Consider the following 20,470-nt stretch of genomic DNA (forward strand, 5'->3'; position numbering starts at 1 on the left):
GACGGGCAGCCGGATCCGGAGCGCAGTTTTCATCCCGACTCAAGTTACACAGTCAGTCCCACTTCACATTAAAGACACACTGCCTCTTTCCCTGAGAGGGGCCCCGGTGGCCCCTAATTCACGCATATTTTTACCGCTAATTATTTTGCTGCCCTCTTAATGTCTCATATCAAAACAGAGACTTCTTCATTGTTTTTTCCCCCAATTAGTTTATGTAGCCTACATAGACTGATTATTAGTCTGTCCAGTTTTTATCCTTCCTCCAACCCAACCCAGGACTGAGGTGGACAAAGTAAGTAGTAAAAGTATTGATATGGTCAAATCTTACTCAGTTACAAGTCAAAAGTTTACTCTAATTAAACTTTTAAAAATACTAAAGTAGCACAGCGTGTGGCTAATGGCATTACTGGAAAGAAAAAGCAGCAACAGCATCCAAAGCTATGCTGAGCTAAAAGGAAGGAGTGAGACAGGCTTCCTGGAAATGCAGTGGAGTTGACAGTACTGTATCTGTTTTTGAAATGGAGTGCAGTGATAGTTGTAAGATCCCCAAAAATGAATACTCAAGTAAAGATACAGAAAATGTACTTAAGTACAGTCTTCAAGTAAATGTACTGCCCACCACTGCTACTACCAGTCTCCTGCAATCCTTCACATAAAGAGGTTATAACCAATGGATGAATGTATTAAGAGAAATACAGTATTTTGTTAAAGTATGATGTAAAAGAGTTTTTATTTTGTGCTTATTTTTGACATGCTGACATGCTGAAAAGCATGCAGGACACTGGATTGCACTTTCAGTACTGATGCAGATGTCTGAGGTTTAGCATTGGCTAATATCGATCCGATATGATGTGAAAAACAGCCATAATATGACCTTAAATGACTCAAAATGTTTCCTTTTTATTTGATAACTCTGCACCAGTGTGATTAGTGAAATTGAATAAAATATATGATGATCATAAATAATGTAGCATTTTTACAAGGAGGTAGTTATATTTTCATAAAGCCTGTTATGATCTCTTTGTGTTTTTAATTGTGAACTGGACTAGTTTTGGTTGTTGATTTTTGTCACCTACAGCGTTCCATACAGTGTTCATTGCCTCGAGTTGAGATTATTAGCTCTTGTTGTGTTTTCTGAGTCCTGTTTCTGATTCCTATTTTGGTGTCACTGTTTAGATTTTGATTAGTTACATCCTTGCGTAGTTTCCTCCATCTTTATTTCAGAGTTTATGAGTCGCTCAGCTCTGTTCAGGTTCTCTCCCAGTTTCACCAGTTTGTCAAACCTTGTCCTTTATCCACTTTCCCACTCCAAAAGCCACTTACTTTGATTCCCTCCTTTCCATCCTGTTTTATTTTCAGCAGTCCTTCAGGCTGTTTGTCCTGTTCTTCTGGTATCATAATTGTTGCTGTTCTGGTCTTAAACTCTCCAGTTCTTCATGTGTCTGTTTCATGTCATTTCTAAGTCTCGTTATAAGTGGATTTTAATCCTCTTCAAGTAATTCCAATATTCCTGTCTGCATTTATTTCCTTCTCCATCACAAAATCTGACATTACTAGATGTTTTTGGTTAGATTTTCTCCATAAATAGATGAAATTCTTATTTGAAAATGTGATAAAGAGCAAAACAACAAAGAAGAACACATCCATCTTTGATTAACGAAGCAATTGGCTACAGAGGAATATCAGGAGTGTGGCGTACATTTCAAATGCAATTGTTCAGTGACATTTAAAAGAGTTAAAGAAGTTTTCACCATTGTGTCTCTTGAATAAACACACTATTTAAGTATTTGGGCAGCAAAGATACCTGGAGGACACAGCGTTCATAGTTTCCAAAGACAATATCCAATTTTCAACAATTAGACTTCAGGACGGTTTTCCATTTTGTCACTGTGGATCTTAACTGAGCTATAATCATGCAGAGACAGAATTCGTTCTGGGAAATTCTTTATGCTTTTCTCTTTTTCCATGGTGGGAACTCAATGTGCATTTGCAGATGACAAGCAATGTTTCCTGAAATGGAAATGTACCAATTATTTCCACTGCAGAACAGTGTTTGTTTGCAATGCAAGCAGCCTGAAGTACTTAAGACCAATTCACTACTGGGTCAGCGCATTGTTGCTACAAAGATTTATTTGTGTTCTTTCAATTATACCTTATTGACATTAAAAACAAGACTCATTGTCCTAAAACGCCACACAGACAAACATTATTTTCACTACTTTGGAGGTATTTCTGGGATTTTTAAAATTTTTTTCACAAATTAATCTGTTGCCAAACAACCTTTAAGTGATTCAAACCATTTTGTGGTTTTAGATCAGAACACAAAATTTTTAGACTATTAGTGGGTAGATATTAGAAAAATAAGATCTTTCTAAAATAAAAAAGGATTTTATATTTGCCTTTTTAGTTAAGGTAATCAGTGTTTATTTTAAACTATTACACAAGATTCCAGCTTTTTAATGACACGTTGCACTTATTTCAGCTCAGTGTTTACTTGTCCAAAACCCACCAGTTCCTGAAAAACAGAATTTACAAAACGAAGATGTTTTATTATTTATCCAGAGAGGTGATTTCATTGTTGTACACAGAGAGAGCTCCCTTTACCCCCTGCCTCCTCCCACTGTGCTGGAGTCTCCTCCACTGAACATCCTGTGTCGGATAATCAGGCCGTCACAGGGCGGTCTCAGTTATGGCTCTCAGTGTGTCGGCACCATACAGAAGAACTGGAAACATATGGGGAGCTGTAAACACGGCTCTCTGTTTAATCCATCCATCCTCAGAACATACAATATCTATGTAGTTATTATGCAACACCAAATGGAGGGTTTAAAAATACAGTTTTCTAGAAGATAATACACAACTGGCCAGGTTCAATCAGATGATTCAAATTAAATAGAGTAGAATTGAAAAATGTACAGCAGAGCTGCCAGCCGTGAGCGCATCATATTCTGCTCTGCGTTATCAGCTGAGAGCAGAAAGCGGATCGGAGCAGCAGGATGAAAGCAGACTTAGAGGCTTTATCAGGAGCAAAGAGCCAACAGTGGCTCAAGGAAAACTGAAAGGTTCAGGAGGCTGCATGGCCAAACTTTAAAACTAGCATCACGAAGAATGGTTGGAAAAATTCTGTGTGTAAATTTCTTTTGAGGCTGTTATGAGTGGTTTATAAAGACTGACGCCTGTATCAGAACAGGACTATTGAAACTAGATTATTATTGTGTGAATCCAGCATGATCCTCCAGAGTTGCCTTCTGTTTCTTGTCCCTGAAAGCTGAAATTTCTCCGACGTAGGACAGACAGGAGGCAGATTAGAGGTTAAGAACTTAGAGCTTATTTTCCCCAAATCTTTAAGAAATTATTGTCAAGTTGAATTCAGAATAAATCTCAGATGCATTGTAAGTTCTGTCATGAAATCCAGGTGAGAACAGGACACGGCCGGACCCAGGTTGTAGCGAGAAATGATGTTTTTAATGAGAATCACAAAAGAGAACAGAAATCCAGGCAGCACAGGTGAACAATGAGGCTAGCTGGACCTAAACTCGACAGACAGGCACAACTGGTGACACACGACAAGGATCTGACAGGGAGCAGCGAATACAGGTGGGATGAGAAACACAGGTGGATAATCAGAGGAAACAAGCGACAGCTGGGATCAATCAGGGGTAAAAGGCCACAACACAGGGACTAAATTAACAGAAACACACAAACATCCATATCCTCACAATTTCTCCTTTTTCCCCCTCAATATTCAAGACTGAAAAATAAAAATAAATATAACTAGGGAAAAAAAGCCTTTGCTAAAGCAGTAATGATTAAAAAGTTTAAATAGTTGCGTAGGAACAAAATTATAATGAGCAATTTCTCCTCTAACCGCTGAATTTCATTTACTCTTTTAGCTCTGTTTTAGACTCTGCATTGTAAATTATATAATTTTACAGGTTGTTCCATTAACATTTTAATGTGCCCACAATTTCTGCACATCTTAGTTTTTCAAGCAGTTTTCTTCCAGAGCTCAGGAGCTAATTGTCTCCTCTTGTTTTTATCTCTGGTTCTCCAAAGACTCAACAAACAGACAACAGATGACCTGAGAGAGTCGACACACTGTACTGTCGTTCAAACCTAAGCAGCAGCATTGTACTATCCTTTGACGCGTTTATTGCCTCGTAAACAAGAAAATGCTTTTAAAATGTATCTGTTTACAACCAGGAAGTCAGTCCAATGTTTTTAAGATGGTAGCAGGCTGATTTATAAAGTTATTAACTTTAATTGGATGTTGAAAACTTACATCTGAGTCCTTTATGTTTTTGCTCGTATAGTTTAGTTGAGTCCTAGTTTTTCACTGTCAGGTTTGACATCTATTAAATACAGATTAAACAAATGCAGGAAAGACAAGAGAGTTTGATTTTTTGTTAACTCGCGAGAAGAACAGACAGAGATGTGTTTTCAGCTACAAATCTTCTTCGGCTCTGGAAACACATTTGCCTGCGCCTCTCTTTTTATTGCTTTCAGGATCCCTATCACAAAGGAGGCTGCAACCCTAAAGGGAGGGGTAAACACTTCATCACATAGTTGCAGCACCAATGACAATCACTAGCTAAAAACACAAGCTATCTTGCACTAGATTATCTGGTTCCAGACACCGGGTTAAACAGAGCAAGTTGTACGTCTTCACGGCGCTGGTTTTATAGCTTTCTAACAGGTCAAGGAGGCAGAGCTTTCCGCTGAGAGATAACCCTGCAGGAAGCTGCTTTCACTGCTTTTCTTCAAGTGAGGCATTCTGAGAAAGGAATCAGAGTAATTCAACAACACAGAAACATTCTTAATGCTAAGATGAAACAAAACAAATAAAAGTATATAAGGCAAGAACATTATAAAGGTACATGACACAACAAATATTTGATGATAATATCTACAATTTACCTAACATTTCCCCCTGTTTGTCACATATTTGTTCTAATTCTCATATCCCTCCTAAACAGCCACTTCAAACGATTTTCAGCTGGGAGTTCATTTGTAAGAACGCAAATATGCTTACACTTTAGGATGGTACTCAGCCCAAAAATTAGGATCTGGATACAGGTCAGAAGAATCCTCATCAGAGTATTCTTTGTCAGCCTCAGGATCTTTGGCTAATAAAGGATACATGTGTGTCATCTGGTCCTTCATGGGAGAAATTGCTGTGGAAATGAGACGGTTTAACAAAGAGCGCAGGCAAGGAATACAACAGCATCCGCACAAGGTTACAATGGCAACAAAGACTGCCATTGATACTAACACAGAGGACACTAGGGTTCGGTATTTTCCAAAAACATTCATCCATTCATCCCACATGGAAGTATTCACTCCAGAGAGCTCTTTCATTTTGCCATTAAGGGTACGGAGCCCCACAATGGCCTTCGTCAGGCTCCCATCAGCTGCTATGTTGTTGGGCAAAAAGGTGCAGCACCTTCCTCTAAAGATAGCACACACTCCCACTAGTTCAGCCAGCAGCATGTCAGAAGCTATGCGGTTTTGGAAAGCCATCAGTGAGGTAGTGGCCAGCTGCTCATGAACCGCCTCAAACCCAGCCTGTGTCCGGTTGCCCAGTTTTTGTACGTTGAAATGGATGAAGTTGATTCTGTCCACGCTTTTGTTCACCGAACACCACCAACAAATTGTAGATTCAAAACCTGCTGCAGTTTGGTGGGTCAATTTATATTCATCAGGTACAACAGGAGGGACCCCAATGGCATCGATGTATGTAGCATCATTATGTTTCCATGTTAGCTCTCGTTTCTGTAAATGATGCCACTGCTGAGGCATAATGCTAGTCAAAGTGTGTGTTAGATGTTCTGCAGACATAGGATAGACGGAAACTGGTAATAATAAAGAAACTAATGCACATAACCCTGCTACATTTCGAGGTAATCTATCAAAAATTCTGTCGTCACCGCACCACCACCAGACATCTGCACGAGAAACAGGGTTAAAATCATTGTTTACAGAGAGAACAGTAGCACACATAGTACCTGAAAGACTTCCCAATCTTTTTCCACTTCCTGTTATGTTAACACATGAGAAGTTACCCGGAGCTACCTTCTTAGAAAAGAAAGGTTTCTCTTCATCAGCTGCTGCAAGGGGAAATACTGAATCATAAATCACACAGGCGCTATTGGGATTAGTTTTACTCATCACTTCTAATAAACATTGTTCTGAAATGATTGCTGGGGTCACATGAAGTAGAGGCCTTGATTCCATACATACGACACAATCTTGCTTAGCCATTTTTGCAGCCTGTTCTACCATTAATAACCAGTTATTAATTTGCCCTGACACACCTGTGTTAACTTTGAACCAGTCATCAATGGTTTCTACCTCTTTTACCTTCACCCCTACTGTCCACGGAGAAGTAGCGCTTCCCCCGCCTTCCTTAGACTCCTCACAGAGAACTGTTAGAAACTTTGGATCAGCCCCTGATGTAAAAGCCCACAAGTAGAATTCCCAGCATGTTGCGTCAGGCTTTTTCTTCCTTGCACTAGGAGGAAACAAGGGATGTGTGGCCGTGTTAATACCTATCCGTATTCCTTCGTCTGTACGTGAAATGCTAAGTATCTGTTTCTGATGTTGTGCGTATGTGGTGGTACCCCAGTCTCTTGTCCATTTATTCCCCTCGTCAGCCACTAAAGTTTCCCAGCCGGTGTTGAAAACATCATTTGTCATATACCAAGTGTAATCTCTGTAGTTTTCTGACACCATACTTTCCCAGGGGACTAAAACAGTGATAGTAGAACGAGGTGGAAAGCATACCTGAATGCCCATCCTTATTCCGTTAGCAGTGCTACAAGAATAACTTGTTTCATTTATGACATGAGTTGTTCCCAGATGAAAACACAAAGCGAAAACAAAAACCATATTTTTATTCGCCATTTCATTAATGTGCAAGTCCGTTCAGCTCCTAAAGACACTACAGGGTTGTGGACAATCTTCACCAGTTTTGAGATGGTAAAACTATTTGGTTTTACCCCCTTTGTACGCTGGACTTTGCCCTGCAGGTCGGTGAGCGTCCCGAGCTCGCTTTCCAGCTACTGTTGAGGTGAAATGACCTTTTTGCAGCGTGTTAAATGTACCCAAGTTGACCGTTCTGCTATTTTTGCAGCCGTGGGAGTGGTCAGCAACACCTGGTGCGGTCCTTCCCACTGAGGAGAGTGCCAGTGTTTCTTCCTTATGCTCCTTATTAGCACCCAATCTCCGGGCTCCACTAATCAGGTTTTCTGCTGGGACACAGAAGAGAGATCTTCAGTTTGTTTTTGGCTAACATGGCTCTCAGCTAAATTAGCTTCATCATCCATTTCCCATTGATTTTTAAGCTGTGGCAATCTATACGGCCTCCCAAATAGGGTTTCAAAGGGTGGAAGCCCTTGTAAAATACTTTTGCTACTGTTAAAGCATCTGGGTTTTTAGTGGGAAAAAGTTCAATCCATTTGGAGAAAGCATCAATTATTACTAAACAGTACTTTTTCCCTTCAATTCTATGAAGTTCATGTGTTTTACTTGAAATGGATATTGCGGGTCAGGAAATTTTCCTCTATGCGGTTTTAGGCTTGTGTTTAGCGCATATTAAACAGGCCCTACAAAACTGTTTTGAATAGGAAATAAATCCATAAGTGGTATAATATTGATGTATCTGTCCTACCATCCCTCCTGCTGAGACATGCGAGACGCCACGGCTCAATATTGCAGCCCGTTTAGAGATTTTTTGGTAGGATATGCTTATTAGCAGATCATTTATAGATATCATCTTCTATTTTTGCTCCATTTTTTATCCACAAATCCTTTTCATTTTGAGGACTTAATTGTTGCATGTCTCTTAGGGTCTTTTTCCATAAGTTTGATTTGTACCGTCGTCTGGGACAGGTAACAGTGTTGCAGGATTTAAAACCGTGCATCTTTCAATAGTCAGATGGGGTTGAGACAAGAGGGTGGACATACATGAGAGATGTCTAGCAGGTGACAAGAATGTCATACTTGTCTGCAATAATAGTGCTGAGACCACATGTGGTACTTTTAATCTTAATAGGTGGAACAGGACTATAGGAGGACTGACTTCTACTGCCATAGAAGCGGCAGAAGTGGTGAGGCGCACGCCACACTCTCAAGTCTGAGAGAGAAATATGCTAACGGTCTCATTTTATCACCATGCTGTTGAACCAGTACCAAGGTCATAAAATGACCTCTACAATCCACCATCTGATAGAGCTAGTGCAGTTCTTCTACAAAGTGCCTCTTCTGCTTCATCTGGTCTAAATTCCACTTTAGGGCTAATCTGCACTGGCAAGGCTCCGTTTACTAGACCCACAGCTGTGGGCCCTTTAGACCACAACCTGTCAGGAATGTCCTTTAGGAGAACTTCCTCCTCTTCTGTAAGCAACATTTGTCAGTGTCCAGAACAATGCTTTTCTAGAATGAATGCACTAATTTCTAAGTTTGTAGAAGTAGCCACCCAGTCAGTAGCTGCTTCTCCTTCTTCCGTGGCGGACTATCTCTCCCTGCTGAAGGACAACATGGGGGAGGGAGAGAAGGCGCTGTGGCTCCCTGCACCAGGCTCTCTCTCAATTGTTTAGACCACTCATACTTTCCTCCTTTTGATCTAGTGTCAGGTCCTTCACGATCTTTCTGCTCGTATTCCAGGGGGGAGGGCAACTCGGGGAATATTTTTACACTCTGTTCTTCTTGTTTTTCCCCTTCTGTGTTGTTGTGTCTATACTCACCCCCTCCTCCTGCTTGCTGCTGCGCTGCCTGTCTCATTATCCTCGTTTCTATAGAACATCAAATTCTTTTCTTTACTCTGTTCTACACTTTTGTTTTAGATTTCTTTCCCCATTTTCTCTTTTTAGTGCTAATTCTAACCAAAATTTTACATGGTCATACCCTTCTTCATGCATTTTCTTTTTATTTGACTTTGTTTTTTGTTTTATGTTATCCTGCAGCAAAGTTAGTTTTTGTGAATTTAGATGGCCGTGAAAGTTATACTTTGTCATCCATTTGTCTAAATGTTTTACTTTGCGTGCATCCTGATCTTCGACATATTTCCAGTCATTTGATTTTAAACTGTCTGTTGGCTTATTTTTACTTATCCCTTTCCCCATTTTTTATTTTATTTTTTTAATGAAATTTGGTCCAGTTTGTCGACGCCTAGGGAGTCCTAGAAACTGGAGATCTGTTCAGTAGGCCAGCAATTTAAACAACCTGTTGTGGTAACTCCCGCTTCAACTCTTTCGAGTGGAGAGTTCTTACCTGTGCATCCACAAGAGGTTTGCTGCTTACAGCCCTACAGTTTTATATGAGATAAAATACCAGATGGTATTTATACCTCCAATCATTCTCACAGTCACACTTTTTGCGTTTTTAGGCGCCTGTTTTCGCCGGACTTTTACCACGGGTATTAGTCGGACCCCGTTGCCCACAACAGGACAAGGTCTCAACACTTGCAGCACCAGGCTTTACACCTTTACACCCGCGAGGACTTCACGGGTTTTGTGCACTATTTTTTACCTGTTAGAGTCCAGAATTTACAGGGTTTTCTGAGCCTCAGTCACTCGCCACTTTTAAACAAGAGTCACTCACCTTTCCTGTCGCCTTTCCTTGGAGTGTCGTCAACCTTGAGTTCCCAGCAGGCAGGCCTAGCGACAGCCCTCGAACAGGTTCTGATAAGTTTCCACTAGCAAACTTGTCGTGCTCACGGTCTGTACTGGGGTCCAGCACACCTGCTGGAATCCTTCCTGTAAGGACCAAGTAAATGTCAAGTTTGACATCTATTAAATACAGATTAAACAAACGTAGGAAAGACAAGAGAGTTTGATTTTTTGTTAACTTACGAGAAGAACAGACAGAGATGTGTTTTCAGCTACAAAACTCCTTCTGCTCTGAAACCACATTTGCCTGCGCCTCTCTTTTTATTGCTTTCAGGATCCCTATCACAAAGGACGCTGCAACCCTAAAGGGAGGGGTAAACACTTCATCACATAGTTGCAGCGCCAATGACAATCACTAGCTAAAAACACAAGCTATCTTGCACTAGATTATCTGGTTCCAGACACCGGGTTAAACAGAGCAAGTTGTACGTCTTCACGGCGCTGGTTTTATAGCTTTCTAACAGGTCAAGGAGGCAGAGCTTTCCGCTGAGAGATAACCCTGCAGGAAGCTGCTTTCACTGCTTTTCCTCAAGTGAGGCCTTCTGAGAAAGGAATCAGAGTAATTCAACAACACAGAAACATTCTTAATGCTAAGATGAAACAAAACAAATAAAAGTATATAAGGCAAGAACATTATAAAGGTACATGACACAACAAATATTCAATAATGATATCTACAATTTATCTAACATTCACATTGTATTTTTGGGATCAAAAACAGTGACTTCTGTCTTAAGATGGTGGACAATCTGTCCCATCCTCTCATGAATATGTTGGACAAAACTATCATGTAAATGTTAAAAATAAAAAAAGTCGCCCAAGACTGGAACCTTGAGGAACGCCTGATGTTTTGCTTCGGTTCAGATTTATAAAATGATAAAGTGGCCCCGTTCTTCCAACGTAGAGTTACCAGTATCTTTCTTTGGGTAGAGAGAGCTGAGAGAAAACTGCTGCTGGGTGAAAAGTTCACTCAACGTTTTTCATATCTCTGCTATTATTTCCTCAAAGGCGTTACTTTCAGTGTAAGTGCTGCTCTCTCTGCTGGATCGCTCACTTCGTGTAAACCTTCATGACTTTGTTTGACACGTTTATCTTCTTTACCACAAAGATTTATGAGGGATGTTCTACATTTGCTCACGAATTGGGTCAGTATGATGTCTGTAAAAATACTGTTTAGTCCAAAAAAACAGGAGGAAATTATCCAAAATGTTGCAACTGTTCTTCAGTCGAAACAGCACGAATAATGAGAGCGGTGAATTGTTTTGTTTTATTTAAAATATTGTTTCTCATCTGACTGCAGCACTGGATAAGAGCTTCAGTCTGCAAAGGTTTCTCTCTCCTTCTATGAGTTACACACCTGAACAAACACGCAGTTTCGCAGGCCAAACACAGATAAACCCAGCTGATCAGCTCGCCAAGGGTGAAACTGCCTGGAAGCAGAGGCAGCAACACATGTAACAACAAATAAAACTTTAGTGGAGTTGGAAGGGATGTTGTTGTTGATCCTCTGCTGTTTCATGCCATCTGTGTGTGTTTCTCTCTGGCTGATCTGAGTGCAGGAGTCTGAGCAGGCCGCGGGGGAGGCTGAAGAGAGGAGCAGCAAACTCGCAGCTTTACGCTGAAGTCATTTCAACTCAGTGCCGTAGTTTCCACTTAATCCTTCATTTCAGAGTTATTTTGTCTACAGGTAAGAGCTGCCTGAGCAGGAACCCAGATGGTGAAACTCAAAGTGAAAGAATGTCAAAATAGATAAAAAATAAGACTGCTCATAATAAACCCTCCCAGATTGATACCACGAAGAGGAGCAGTGCCGTACAAAACAAGACATAAGTCATTTAATTCAGTCATCAGTGAAATTATAATGCTAAAATGAAAGCAATAACTGCATTTGAACCAGCAAGAAATAAATTAAAACACAAAAAAATAATTTGTTTTTTCATTCACTTAGAGGGACGGTTGTGTTGGGGGTGAAGATAAGATAAGATAAGATAAGATAAGATAAGATAAGATAAGAAATGGTTTATAGTAACAGGAAAAATAAACTAGATAAGAACAAGCAGGTAAAGTAGCAAAATTTTGAGATTCAATTAATCTCATTTTGTGGCTTCACATCCAAACTAAACGTTGCTGAAGCTGATTTGATGTCATGTGTCTGTCTTATGTACCTTCACATATTAACTGTGTAACGTTTGTGTTGAATTTGTTGCTGAATCTTGTTCTGAACGTCTTTGATAAAGAGGTTTTCAATCTCAGTGGGTTTTTATTCTGGCGAAATAAAGATAAAGAAAATCATGCAAGTGGAGCAAAAGTAATCAGCAGAGTGAAAGAAAAGCTATTGGCTGGAGGGGCTGGGTGGAGTTGATGCTGTCCAGTGTATTAACTTAGGAATTTCTGCATCTGATCTCCTTTTCCCACTTTGGTCCGGGGTTTTAGTCAAAGTATGTAAACAAGGATTCATTGCCTTTCTGGTTAACATCTAAAACCGGATATGTTGTGAGCGGAGTCATGAGAAAGAGGTGGGGAGACATATGACGCTCGTTGGAGGGAGACTCTCATCCAAATACTAGTCAGAATGAAGAATATTTGTGTTTGAAAAATGGGCTGCATGGTTGTTCAGCGGTTAGGACTTTTGCAAATGGAGAAAGGAGGTTAGCATTCCTTCCTGGACTGTTTCTGCAATTTTAACAAATTTGTTAACGCAACACAATTTATTAGTGTGATGTGAAGTCTCATTCTGACATTACTGAGGAAGTGAGTTGTTTATATATTAACAGATTACAAATAAAACAAACAGCGTCGCAAAGAGAGAATAAAACCTCTGGGGAAAGGAGTCAGCAGGCTGATTTTCATTCATTACCTTTAGCATCAGTGCTTTTATTCATCTATTTTTCCACTTGATTCACATTTGAATCCCCGTGTTGCCGAGCCAAAAGTTTAAACCTGGGCCTGCAGGCTGCTGTCTTTACTGAGCTGCTGCTTTCACTTAATTATTCATGTGCACAGAAAGATAAATATTAGAGTTTCAAACATCCCTGCTGGGGAAAGTGCTTACTATTGAGATTTTTTAAGGCTAGTTAATATCTTTATTTAAAATAGTGCAATGAATAGTTAATGAGTACAGCACAACTTGTTCATTTAAACTTCCACAACATGTAGGCTACACGTAATTCATTAAACATAATGTTTAAAATTTGAAATCTGATACTTAGTCACTGCACAGATGTCACTAAAAACACAAAGAGCATCTGAGTGCAACCTCCAGATATTTCTGCAGTTTCTTCCTCTTCCCTCGATCACCTTCTTCTTCTGGTCAGACGGGTTTTCATCCGTAGCAGAAAAAGACAAAGCGACGATCTGCCTTGCCAAGAGCAGGTTGTGCAGGTGAGCTGTATGAATCCCTGAAGTTTGAAAAAACAGGAGATGTTATTTAACGAAGCATAGAATAGAAAGAGGTGTGGTCAAGACCTCTAAGAAGTTATTGTTTGTTTCTGAGTTTAATTTTGCTTGCAGGGAAAACGAACATCCAGAAATATGTAAGTTTTAAGCCGGAGGTTTAGAATTTCTTGTTGGTATCCGTAAGAAATATTTCGTTATTCAGGTTTTCTCAAATAAATTTGCTCCCTTCAGACGTTGATGAGTGTTGATGGCTTAACAGGAACCCAGTTCACTTTGGTTTATTGCATCAACGCACAACAAATGAGCTTTAAAGTAACTTTACAAGACAGGCAGGTTTACGTCGTTAAATTGTGGATTAAGAGAAATACTGGGGTGTTTTACAATATTACAAAATACAGATATATCGAGCAAAGTGAGTAAAACAAGAACACAAAATTTAAAATACACTTAACTAAAAATTAATCAGTGACATTAAATCTTGAGTTATTTTTTATACAGTCCTACACTGCACAATCATCAGTTTATTTATTAGTAAAACATGATTATATGTTAAAATAACTTAAACTAAAGTCATGTTTCAGTTGTGTTTTCAAACATAATTGTTTGAACAGCTGAACAGTTCAGTAAAAATAAAAAAAGAATGAGAAAAATTATATCACAACTTGGCTTCTAACCGTCACGACATAAAAATGAAGATGTAAAATAAGTGTGAAATAAATAATCTCTGGCAATAATTCAAATAAAAAAATGGCTATTCAAAAGTATCCTTAAAAATAAATACAATTAAATATGTTAAGAACAAAAGCAAAACTAAAAGTGCTGCAGGTTCTTTTGGAATCAACAGAAAAAGAAAAAAATATTTCACCGAAAAACTGAAAACAAACACACACACACAAAAAAAGCTGATATGTTTGAAAACTGAAATAAAAGTAGAAGTTCTTGGGCGTGAAGCATTTTACAACAATTTAACACTTTTTCCAGAACTGACCTGCCAATTGTCACCTAAAACCAGGAAAACTGGACAATTTCAAACACCAGGGGACTGATCGGAGCATCTAAAGTAAACTAACACAAAGTAAATTACGCAGTAAGAAGTGAAATAAGTAGAAATAACATCCTATGATCTAGAAATCTTTTCCTTTCTCTCTTTGCTCACCCAGCTGCATCCTGTTGTGATTTGTAGACCTTCCTGCTTTGACTCTTTTGTCCTCTGCAGCCAGGTCCTGATTACAGATCAGTTGGATTTATGACAGCTGCAGCAGCACCCCCACGGATTATCCTCACAGTCCGTTCTGCTTCATGACGCCGCTCGCTCAGAGGTGTGTGTGGAGAGGAGGAACTCGTGTCTGAGGCCTGAAGCTGGTCGAAGTCACTGGAACATCGAGTCTGTGGTTGGATTCCTGTCTGATCTGGTTGTTTTAGTGATACACTGAGCCAAAGGCTCCCACTTTGGGGCCCTTGAAAAAAAAAGCCACCACAGGGTGATACACTGACAAAACATATTTTATGAATAACCAGGGTTCATTTTCCATGTCAGGTGCAGAAGTTAGAAAAATACAATTTTATTGCTTTTTTACCACAAGGATTTTCTCCCCTGTATTATCATTGGTTATAAATCAACAAAGTGAGGCCCATGCTGTTTGCATAAGGCCAAATGGTTTGGTTTAGAGATCTACTGGTAGAGACAGGAATTTCCCCTGCTCTGACCAAAAGGTCAAAACTTTTATATTTTTTCCAACTTGTTAAAAATATATATCCACATTAATCAACATTATGTACTTTAATGCTTAAATCAAATAGAGAATCCTCTACTTTTACCTTTCTGAAGCAACTGCGCTATCATATTAACGTAATATAAGTCCACAATTTGGTTTTTCACAAAATGATTTCATTCATTTAGAGAAACATCTAATTCAATCCCTCCTATCTTTGTGAAATCATAAATAAATTGTAAAGAGACACTGTTTCCCTAATCACACCAAAGCCTGATTGATTACTGTCAGACTGAAGATCAAAATTACTAACAAATCACTAATCTAGGACCTGTCTGACAACATGAAGTAGGCTAAAAAAAGAGAGAAACAAATCGTTGAAGTCATTGACATCTATCAGTCTGAAAAGGAACACCAAGCCAATTGTAAGGTTTTAGAAAACAAAAATAGCATTGAATCTCTGCAGGAGAACCAAATTGCTCCACAAATACATTAATGATTAATCCAGGAGACACAAAAAAAATCTGGAAAAGCATTCAAAGTGCCTCATTTCTTATTCACCTTTGATAAAATCAGTGTTCATGATTCAACTATAAGAAAAGAACGGCCTAAACATTTAGCTGATGAGGGCCTGATTATTTTTTCCCAGGTTGGTTTGGGAAACCTTTTCCTTCAATAAAAGATGGAAATTATACTTTGAAAACTGAATTTTGAATGTGCTTACACTTTCTTTACATGATATTAAAAATATAAAAAAGAACCAGATAGAGGAATAGTCTCTTTACATGTTATGCTCCTTTGGAAGAAGAAAATCAAATCAATTGAAATTTAAACTTGAAAGCCATAAAACGTCTAATCTTTACATCTCTATTTGGGTTATGTTCACTGCTGTAAGTATATATTTTTATTCAAACCCTGCAGCAAAAAGACATTAATCTACAGATGACATCATTTGTTGCACAGTTAATCACATTATAGGGTTGTTTTTTTCTTTCTCTCTCTCTGTTACTTTCTTTTGCCTTCAGTTTAGTGATTTTGTTAACCCATAACATGTCTGGATTTCTGCCTGAGGCGTTCAGCATCAGCATGGATTTACATGAAGCAATACTGCTGCACTTTAAAGAAACGTTCTCTTTGTTTTCTTCCGTAGGATCCAGCCTTGAGAATGTGAAATCAGCTCGGACCATTATGTAAAGTCTGTTAGTCAGCGAAGGTGAAAGGAAATATCATGGCGTGGGCAACATGACAGAGGAAATAATTAAAGCATGAACCGTCTGTCATCAGAGCTCTGATGTTTCTTTTGCTGTATTTAGATCTCACAGCAAAAAAAAAATCAAGGCCTGTGCAAGATGGAAAAGCAGTCACCATCCAGGGCCAAGCAGCAACGACGTGAGCCCCAATGATGTGGTCGAATAATACTGCAAGAGAGATTTTGTTGTAGAAACCCAATCTTCTTTAACCGTATGTTATGTGAACGGTCTCTGGCCTGGAGGTTTTGCGGTCTGTAATAACAGAAGAAGAAAATAATGTCTGCGTTTTGGCGGGCCTCAGTTTGCTCCATAAGCAGATTTAGTTCAGCTTGAACAATGTTTAGGATAATAAATGCCCACAGCCATTTCTTCTGGTCATGCTGGATCTGACTGAAAAATGTACCCAAGACAGAAACGTTTAATATCAGCTGATGTTGATAATTACTGGTTGGTTTAAATATTTGAAATAATGCCAAACTTGTAACAAATAGTGACAGTTTTTTTTTTAAAGTAGTGTTGTTGTTAGGTAACCAAAGAGTGAGAGAGTTAGTTGATGTCATCAAACTTCCTTCACTGGTTGTGGCTGAAGTTATTTCTCTGCCTACATCTCCCAGAATGCCGTGCGGTTCTGGATCAGAGTTCAGTGAAACTATTGAAAATTCAGTCTCATGTAATATTTATTGATATCGATCAGGTGTCTATCTGGGAATATATCGTTATATTTCTTATTATATGGTAATAAGAAAAAAAACGAGATTTAATTTAAAAGCTACAATCCATGATTTATTACAGAAAAGAGTGATATCCAAAGTATTTTACACTACTTTCATACAGTTCAATGTTTTTACATGTAAACAGGAATGAAGTAAACAATGCTATTGATACAGACATATTATCCTACTAGAGTTAAATGTATGAGCTGACGTCACTGTGCTTCCACATCAACTACATCGTTGCTCAAGCATGATCCTATCAGGAGGCAAAAGCTTAACCCCCCTCTGGACTGCTATGTTTTCAAACATGTGCAAAGTCACGCCGCTATTACTTCTCATACAACACTATTGTTGTGCTATTGCCACAGGTAGAAGGCTGGAGAAGCACCTTTCCACCGCTGTGCAGCATTTATACCTGCGAAAAGGTGAACAGATGAAGAGCCATTCAGAAATGATAAGTGACAGGGTCATCCAAGGTCATTCCTAGTACCCCCCACCCCACTTGTTTGCCTTTAGGTTAAATTCTCGGGCCTTTCCTGGAAAAACATCTTTGTGATTCCCAAACGAGAGTCCAAACAGAACTCTGAGGATTTACATCTAAATCTTCTTGAAATTTCCAGACAGATGGTTTTAAACAGTGCAGAGTCCAAAGCTGTGACTTAGAAAATACTCCTTCAATATAAAACCTTGACGTGACTCCAAAAATGAACAACACTGAAAAAAGTAGAGGTGATATGTGCAATAACTCTACAGACGCTGGCTCTGCAAAAAGCAGCCGCTAAATACATGCATACTCTACAGTACGAACGTACCAGTGCATCTACATCTGCTTCTGCTGAAAAGAAAAGTAGCACTCGAGGATAACGACATGCATAGATTTTTAGTGTTCACATCGCAGGGAAGAGACTCTTTAAAAACTAGTTGATGTCAGTAAGACAGTAAAATACTGGATTAAGCTTGACCTGGAAGCGTCATTAGTTTTTTGACCTTCTTCGTACAGCAGGGTCTCCACAGAAAGAGGACATTTCTGACCTACTTCACAAAGCTAAGGGCAGCAGTGAAAAAAAAAGAGTTAAAATAAAAAAAGCTTTCTACCAAGTGTGCAAGTAAGTCATGCAAAGAGCACTGAAGCATAACAATATATTTCTAAAAAAAAAAAACCCAAAAACAAGAAAAGGAAGCTTGCATCTTATAAAATAGGATAGAAATCAGATCATCTGCAAACATTCAGCGGACACCTGAGAAATGTGGACGTTACACAGTCTGTCAGTGTGAGAAAATGGAAACTTGGGTTGACAGTGCAAAAGAAAAGGTAGAAAAGCATAAAATGCATGAATTGAGACTTATAAAAATGCCTTACTGGGTAATCCCTTCACCTGATAAATAACTTCTTATGATTTATAACTGAATAAGAAAAGTATGAGCCACTCACCCCCTGACATTACTACACCGCCTTGTTAAAATAGCCAATATATTTGAACTTTGTCATTTTTCCCCTTATTACAACCCAAGTGTAATTTATATGAGAATTATTTGTTAGACCAACACACACAAAATAGCAAAGTGAAAGAAAAGCACTAAATTTTTTCCAACACTTGTTTTTACAAGAAAAAAAAATCTATAAAGAGTAGCATGCTTTTATAACAGCTGTCCCCAAGTCAACACTTTGTAGAATCTAAATGCATCTGCAAGTGTTTTGCGGTTCACCTCTTCCGACTTTGAGCAAGGAAAGTTTCGCTGTGACCTCAAGAGATCAGAACAAACTCCCCCAAATGTTTTCTGTCCCTATGAGGCAGAAAACAAACACAACTTTGAAGACTTTCTTTTTAAATTAGAATTATATTCAAAGTTACGGAATACAAATGCATTCCACACTTTTCAGATATTTGAAAAAAAAAAAAAAAAGGAAGTAAATTTTCCTTCACGTCACGATTATTACGTTGTCTTGGTCTATTATGTAAATCCCAATAAAATACACTTAAAGATTTATGAGGTGTAAATAGCTTCCCCAGGCCTAATAAACTCTTAATTTTAGGGTGTTTGACTGAGGAATGATCCAGATCCAGACTAAATCTAGCAGAAAAAAAGCAGAACTGTTTTACGCCTCAAGTTCATTAGAAAGAAACATGCAGTTAAAATCAACGGCGTCTTAACTGAACACATCTAAACGCCACGTCTAAAGAAGTTCAACTTCCTGAACTTTCTGTGTTTCCAGTGTTTCAGCTTTCTGAAACACTGGAACAGAAGTGTGCTTCTCGTGCTCTGCGACTTAGGAACAGCATACGGACGTTGTCTGCAAACCGAACATCCAAGCCACAGGTATTTCCAAGATATCCGCGTTTCAACCACATTTCATGACTTCCAGTGGCAAATGAAAAACAGACTGCGGGGAGACGAACGGAAGAGCAGATTTCTGGATCCTGGAAAGCAAACGTGTGCATTATTCACGACGGGAGTCCAGTTACGACATATAGACACCGTCGCCCCGACGCCGAGACCCGAGAAGGTACTGAGGTGTAGCCGACATCCAAACCAAACATCTCTGATTAAAAAAGAAAAGAAAGAAAGAAAGAAAAGGGCCTGCGCTGACCATGCTGTGGAGGGCGATGATGCTCTTACACTGCAGGCACAATCAAACTTCACCAAGTTTACATTTCCTCAACTCAAGACAGTCAAGATCAACAGAAACACAGAGATAACTTCACAACTTGCACTCACATGAACCACCAGGCATCAGGACAAGGAGTTTGTCTATCAAAAGGTACAAAACAGTGTTACCATGCACTTTATAGGTTTCTTCATCAAATGCACAGGACGGATGTCAACACCCTTCACAACAAGTGATCTGAATTCAGTTTTTTTCTCTTTGCAGTTTGTGAAATATCTGCAAAATGTCAGTGAACATGCTTTAACAGTGATATACAGTTAGTTTGTAAGAGAAGTGTCCGTTTTATTTGGTAGCCACAATCACCAGAATCACTTGGCAACAAGGAAACGTTTAGTGCCACGCACACATCTCTGCTGAAGGCGACGATATAGAGAAGGAAACGAGCTGCCATGCAGAGTCGAAGCAAAGTGCTAGCTGCCACACAGAGAGAGGCTGCGGGCTCAGGGCTGAGAGTGAGCAAAGGTCGACTGCAGCCCTTGATCTGCATAGTAAACATTACAATTGCAAAGTTTTCCCACTTGAAGCCATGACAGGGCACAGATCCAAGGGCAACCTGCTGGATGGACGGGAGCAGAAAACACAACGAGGAGTTCAGGGAGAAGATCTCAACAGGATGTCTTTGGTGTAGACTCTACCAGCAGCGCAAAGCTAGACTCTCAAAGCTAACGTACATAAATAAGCAAAGGAGGGTTGGTTGTGTTGGTGAGCTGAGGGCCGAGTGATGAGCTGTGGACATGTCAGGGGGAGCTGAGGCTAAGGCCACTCATGGTGAAAACGCCTCCCGTTTTTCTTTCGCTCTTTCTGCAGATGCTCCAGTTCCGCCTCGTATATCATCTCCTGCATCAGGTACTTCTCCCTCCTCATGCGGTCGTACAGATCCTTCGGTATATCCGGAATGAGGTACGCAATGAAGGACTTGATGCCGAACACCAGGTGCTGAAAATAGAAACGTAGCTAGTTGATACACAGCAGGAAGTTTTGACTCACATTTTGGACTCTAAATAAACAGAAATCACACATCTGAACCTTTTCACACTACGACAAATAAGAACCTCAAACTTTA

At 39.4% G+C, this 20,470-nt stretch overlaps 2 protein-coding genes across 6 annotated transcripts in view; both read right to left on the bottom strand.

The window, feature by feature from the left end:
• Positions 1-4,405: 4,405 nt before the first annotated feature.
• On the bottom strand, positions 4,406-11,110 carry LOC129370213 (uncharacterized). 2 transcript variants are annotated; one of them, XM_055046111.1, is made up of 3 exons: positions 9,852-11,110; positions 9,601-9,755; positions 4,406-7,247 (listed from the first exon to the last, which is right to left on the bottom strand). In XM_055046111.1, the coding sequence occupies exon 3, from the start codon at positions 6,901-6,903 to the stop codon at positions 5,029-5,031; it is 1,875 nt and encodes a 624-aa protein (XP_054902086.1). In that variant the 5' UTR covers positions 6,904-7,247; positions 9,601-9,755; positions 9,852-11,110; the 3' UTR covers positions 4,406-5,028. The 2 variants fall into 2 exon arrangements, with proteins under 2 accessions (XP_054902086.1, XP_054902001.1); XM_055046026.1 differs by having other exon boundaries at positions 4,406-7,250.
• A 5,672-nt stretch (positions 11,111-16,782) lies between these two features.
• The window catches only part of ano3 (anoctamin 3), a 68,878-nt gene continuing 65,190 nt past the window's right edge, over positions 16,783-20,470 (bottom strand). For all 4 annotated transcript variants that reach the window (XM_055044214.1, XM_055044128.1, XM_055044301.1 and 1 more), the window contains one exon: positions 16,783-20,343. In XM_055044214.1, the coding sequence (XP_054900189.1) occupies positions 20,161-20,343 (183 nt within the window). In that variant the 3' untranslated portion in view covers positions 16,783-20,160. The remainder of the gene's footprint in view (positions 20,344-20,470) is intronic.

Source organism: Poeciliopsis prolifica, unplaced genomic scaffold, assembly GCF_027474105.1.
Source record: "Poeciliopsis prolifica strain line A6 unplaced genomic scaffold, Auburn_PproV2 SCAFFOLD001, whole genome shotgun sequence".
Taxonomy (NCBI): Eukaryota; Metazoa; Chordata; class Actinopteri; order Cyprinodontiformes; family Poeciliidae; genus Poeciliopsis; species Poeciliopsis prolifica.